This window comes from Bombina bombina, chromosome 4 (genome assembly GCF_027579735.1).
Source record: "Bombina bombina isolate aBomBom1 chromosome 4, aBomBom1.pri, whole genome shotgun sequence".
Classification (NCBI taxonomy): domain Eukaryota; kingdom Metazoa; phylum Chordata; class Amphibia; order Anura; family Bombinatoridae; genus Bombina; species Bombina bombina.
In genome coordinates, this window is record NC_069502.1 from 257,091,765 (window position 1) to 257,097,764 (window position 6,000).

The window sequence follows — 6,000 nt, forward strand, 5'->3', positions numbered from 1 at the left end:
CTCTGGACATACAAGGGCAGCTTTATTTACTTATTTTTTAATAAAATCTCTTTTGCACATTCTATATAACTATTAGGCAGGATAGCTCCAGGGATAACAAATATGACTGTAGTCAAATAATGTAGCCACTGATCACAAATTCGTATGGGATGGGGAGCTGTAGAAAAACGTTTGGCCTTTTCATTTATGACTGTAACCAGGGAAAAGTTATAATATTTACAGTTATATAATGTCAGTGATATGTTAAACATCATTAAAGTCATATTCTCTGGGCTCTGTGAGACTGAAGATCCATTTGGTTTAGTGTATGACCTTTTTCTCTTTCTTTTTCTCTGTTTCTTTGCTTGTATCTTAGGTCTAAACTATCTCGCCGCAGAACTGCTCAAATGAGAATTTAATGGAATCACTGCACTCTCCCCCTTTCTCATCAACCCTTCATAGCCTTGATTCACCTCACAAATCTGCACACAAGAACTGCCCCACTCCTTTGTGCTCATCTCTGTCTCTCGGCGTGGGCTTCCTTCCTTGCACTCCAACTGTGTGAAGATCTCCCACACTCTTTCTCTATAGGGAATCTCAACATGCTGCTCTCTTGCTCTACTCTAAGAAAGTCTTCTTTTGTTTTTCTTTCTACTTCTCCTTCCATCACACTTAATATAGAGGAGGTTAATAGGGCAATTGTCTACTGTATCTTTATGGGTAAAATGAGCTGGTACAAGATGGCAAAGGATATTATGTGCAACTTTTGTTTTTATTGAAGGCTCAACATTGTTCCCCAGGTATCTAAAGGGAGGAAAGTTCAACAATTATAAAAAAAAGGATCAGTGATGTTAGGCTGATGGGGCAGACCAGTATTACCACGCTCTGCAAATCTGCTCTATAGTGGTGTAGGGGTTTTGAAAGTGATATTTGTAGGACTGGATTAGAAAGATGTTAAGGAGTAATAGGCATAGAAAGCAGCTCAGTGTACTCATATAAAATCCTCTGCTGTATACATATAGTGCACTTATCTTTGTAACATATTTGCACACTCCCTTGTACATTCTCACTTTGTTGTGATTTAAGTCAAGCTCTACTTTTACCATGTCTGAACGCACTCATATTTTGGAGCTCATAAGAGTTCAGTTGGGGTAAAGATACATAAACTCACTCAGGTGAGATGACACACAAAACCTGTCACAAAGCTAGAAGATCAATGCATAATTTAAGTTTAAAATCATCCATGAGACAAATAATGCTACTAATATGATTAAAAGCACTTGTGATCTATTGTTTGAACCCTTTAAATCCAGTTTATACACAAAAATTCGTTCAGAACAAAAAATCAAACAGAAAAACACAAGTATCAACACATTAAACTCATGAAGGACATACGTGACACATCTTGTATTGATTTATAGATATTAAAACAGGCACTGGGTAGTTAGTGAGCCAACAGGTAATATTGAATTACAGCATGTTTATTTCTTTTGTGTACTCTGTGTTGATATGTTGAGTTTTTGAGTTGTGGTGTTTAGTGCTAGAGTCATGGAGCCACTACAAAGTAATTTTGGCTGAGAAGCACCAATAGAATAATTAGTTGACCAATACAAAATGATTAGGGAAAAAAGTAATATCACCCGCTAGCCACTTTCCTTAATGTTACTTTGTTGCTGTTTGTAGCTATTACTACTTAAAACATTTTCAGTCATAAAGGAAATTGAAAGACTCCAGCTTGACATATGTATTATAGGACTCTGGTTGTTGTACTCCAAAACAATGATGCAACCCAAAGAGAATGTGTGCACCAATAAACCAAAGAAAAAAATACAGAGCACCACAGTTGAAGTGGGAATTTTGCCTCCTTATGCACTTTACAAATGCATCATAAAGCGGTGTCTTGCAGACCCTTTAAACAAAACTAAGCTTCCACAAGTCATAGCATACCTAAGTTCTGTACATAATATCATTAAATTAGGGTCTGTTTTAACGTGCCTCTAAGCACAGTCATGCAGTGCTATTGTACTGTCTGTACACTCAATTTCTAAAATCAATCGTAGTAACCCTAAAAAAATCTATTTAGGAAAGCATTTTCAAAATTCCTTACAACTAAATCTAATTCTTATCCTATTTTGATAAAATATTTGTAAAATATGCTAAAACTGCATAACTGAATCCCAATTAGAGCACGTACTATGGAAGAATGCTTTCATTTAAAAAAGGTTTTATGTACCATAAACATGGTTCCTTTCATCAAAGGAAACAATAGAATAATGTAATAGGATTAAAAAATACATTGAGAAAGAAATTAGGCACAAGACATTTTAGAAGTAAATAGTGACAGGTCATGAAGTCGATTTCATATTTCACTGTTTGTTGACAGTGGACTGCCACAAAATGTGTTGCACCTTTTTTGGTTACCAAGGGAGTTCTGTGTCTGAATGGACTCTTTTTTCATGGTTGTTTTAAAGGGAATGGGGCATGAACTGGTCTGACTCATACACTGGGGACCTGAAGTGATGTAGTGATAGTACCTCAGACCTAATCTCATGGTCAGTCAACCTCAGATTATCTGAGATCCCATCACACCATACACAGGGTCATTGGGGTGTCTGAGGCCAGCAAACCTGCAGAGCACACTGTATTCCCTGAGACAGACCTGTCATGCCCTTTTACTAGCACATGAAGACAATTGCCAGTTAAACATATGAAGAAAGATTCACAGGAACTGCACAACCACAAAACACTAAAAAAAAAAACATCTGATATACCATTAAAACCCCCCCACAATATTTAACTCACAATTCTTGCATATTAATGTATATTCAAGTGAGTGTAAATTCTTGAAATCATGACACATTTGTTTATACGTGGCCTAGACACACTGAGCTAGATTACAATCCAGTTGACAATGTAACATCTAGATTTTACAACAAAAACTGTATAATAATGGTGATTTTTGTTATAACCTGTTGTAAAAAACAGGGGGGGGGGGTGTAATGCATTACTTTCTAGAAGTAATTTAAACTAATACATTGTACCTTTTATCATAGATCTGTACTTCATGAAATTAAACCTAAGTAATGAATATGTTTCTTTATTTTGCATCTTTATAGTAGTATATTTCCTCTCAAATTTCCAATGACCTTGGTGGAAATTATGCACTAATAATACATCATATAATCCACTTTTCAAGTTATAGAATAAAATTGATTTTATGGTGACAATTAAGCCGTTATAACATGGGGCTATTCCCAAAATTAAACACTATAATACAGACCTTGACAGATTTATTTAAAAATCAAGAATCAGAAATAATATTAATGCACCTGTTACATGCTTTCTTAGCAGCCAGGCAAGGGGGGCTAAATTTAGTTAAAGGTAGAACAATTAGTAAAGTTAGGCCCCACTTCCTTTTTTCTGTGAAGTCATGCTGTTATAGGTGTATTTAAATGTTATGCTGCCCTAGGCATAGGGAAATCTGCTGCACCCTGAACACCCCTCCACAACCATTTTAACTCATATTTGCCTTATATATTTCTTACAACTGAGAGCACAGGAGTAGAAAGTCATAATTCCATAGATCTACACCTCCCTAATACTGCTGCCCTAGGAACATACCTAGTTGGCCTAGACCAAAATTCATCACTCCCTGCTGTAATATAATAGCAATGAAAACATTTATTTTGTGGTCTTACATAGGCTTTTGTGTTACGGTACACAAATGCTTCTATTTCCATTTAGAAATGACAGATTTCCATGGCACTAAGACACTATCTAATTTGGTGCCACTTTCAGAGGGTACAGTAATGTTATGTATGTATTTCTTAGCCAGGCCGAGTACAGTGAAATTGCATTTCCACAAAAAATGAGATTATTTATACAGTATGTGCACATAAGCTACCACCTTAAAGACACTGACAGCTATGATGGTCATTTAGTCAAACTTACATTGTCCTAAATCTGTTTGATACACAGTGAAGTTGCTTCTCAGTCCTAGGGAAGGGTGCAATGGTCCCATAAAATGTGGATGGGTTATTTTATATTTCTAAGAAAAAATCGATAAGGATATAGATGTTTTCAATGTGTTGCAGACCCTTAAAACAGGACCACAACATGGTAAACAGGTTGTTCTGCCTTTCATGTATTAATGTATCATAAATTAATATTTATTTAACTATGTTTTTTTAATTATCAAATATTAGCAGTAGAGATGAAATAATTTATGTTCTTTGTGTCTTGTTATTATGATGTGATTTTAATGAATGAAATGTTAAATATTTGGCACTGTGTCTAAGTGTAGAACAATTTATGTCTGTATATATGTATATGAATCTAACACATTAATCAAGGCTTACAGAGCTACAAGCTTCCCTTCTGACACACTTAAAGGGGCATAAATGTAAAGTAATATGCTGGGGCTGTAGAGCGCTAGAATACTATTTAACCCACTTTGTCAAATAAGTGCATAAAAAAGTCTGCTTTAGCCTTTATTAAACTTGTACATATTTGTGTACTGATCCCAAACCATACTTAGCCACTGATTGGTACACTATTGTGCATGATATTGATTGACAGGGAAGTTGCACCAATCAGTGAGTGTGTAGGCTCCTAGATCAGCATTGGGAATGTGCACAAGGTGCAGTGTTAGATAGAAATAGCAAACAGACCTAATGCAAAGTATATTAACATAGTACAGGGTATATTAGAGTTGTGCAGCCCTAGCATATAGAAATTTATTATTTGGGGAAGATGATGCTTATAAGTAGTTAAAAAAAATGTAAGCTGTTCAAGAGATAGAATGAGTGAGTCACAAGATAAAAAAGCAAAATAATTTAAATATTTGCAGGACCAACAGGTGTTGTGAGGGGGAAGTGATGGTTCTCCTTTTTATCTTATACAGTAATAATGGTAAGGAATTTGCTTATCAAATGACTTAGCAAATAGTACAACTCACAGATGATACTTTAGTTGGCACTCATATTCCTGTCAATACTTACCTCTTGAGTAGATACATGTGGTATAAAATATACCTTCAGGATATGTCGATGCTATAGTCCACTATGTGCAGAGTGCAATAGGCTTAGATTTAAAAAAGAGGATTGTGGGAAACATGCATATGTTATACAACTGTAAAATTGTATGGCCTTGTATCAATCTGTCACTTTTCCATTTCACGTAAAATGCATGAGGGTCATACAGAATTATTTAACCTTATTTGAAATTTTATGTATTTTCAATTAATGGAATAATCTGTTGGTAAAATAATTGAAGTTGCATTGTTGCTACAATAGAATTAAAAAAAAGCTGTAAAATAACTGCTGAGTGCCTCATTGTTTTAATCTAATTGTTCTTTGAAAGTACTGTTGCTCATTGAAATAACTGGGTTCAGAGGCCCAACTAAAAATGTTTTTTTTTCTTTTCAAAAGGCTTGGTGATATTGAAATAAACAAACCTTTTAATTATGTATTTGTATAAAATACCCAAATACCTCTAAAGTTAGAGCAATCTCTTCTCCAATCACATATCTTCCTTACCATATGGCCCAATTCACTATATGACCCTTGGCACTGGCCCAGTGCTGTCTGTCTTGTAAATGTGATGTGTAATTCTTCTGAGTGTTTGGGGCGTGGGGTTGTGCAGTTTGGGGCTCCTTAATATGTTAACCCTTCCTTCCTAAGAGCAGCCAGCAAAATATTGCATTGCAAATCTGGCCACACTGACAGGAAAATGGTTAATGTTCTGATAAGGGGCTCTGTGGTCAGGAAAAATGAATCAATTAATAAATATGGCAGTTATGAAAATAAAAATGTGCTTGTGATTTATGTCTTTTTTTCTTATTTATGTTTTTAAAAGTTAAATATCTAAATCTGTAATTATGACATGCATTACATTGTAAATAGCTAGCTTGTTTGCATTGTCCGATTAAAAGTTTGCTTACTGTCTATACTGTATAAACATTGAGTTTTTACCTAAAAATCTTTCTATTACCAACTAGAGCAGACATCCTCAAACTTGGCC

At 35.0% G+C, this 6,000-nt stretch overlaps 1 protein-coding gene across 1 annotated transcript in view; it reads left to right on the plus strand.

The window, feature by feature from the left end:
• KIF1A (kinesin family member 1A) overlaps nt 1–5,789 on the plus strand; it is a 200,416-nt gene extending 194,627 nt beyond the window's left edge. Inside the window, 1 exon segment of the mRNA XM_053711551.1 lies at nt 356–5,789. Within this exon segment, the coding sequence (XP_053567526.1) occupies nt 356–398 (43 nt within the window). The 3' untranslated portion in view covers nt 399–5,789.
• Nucleotides 5,790–6,000: the final 211 nt, after the last annotated feature.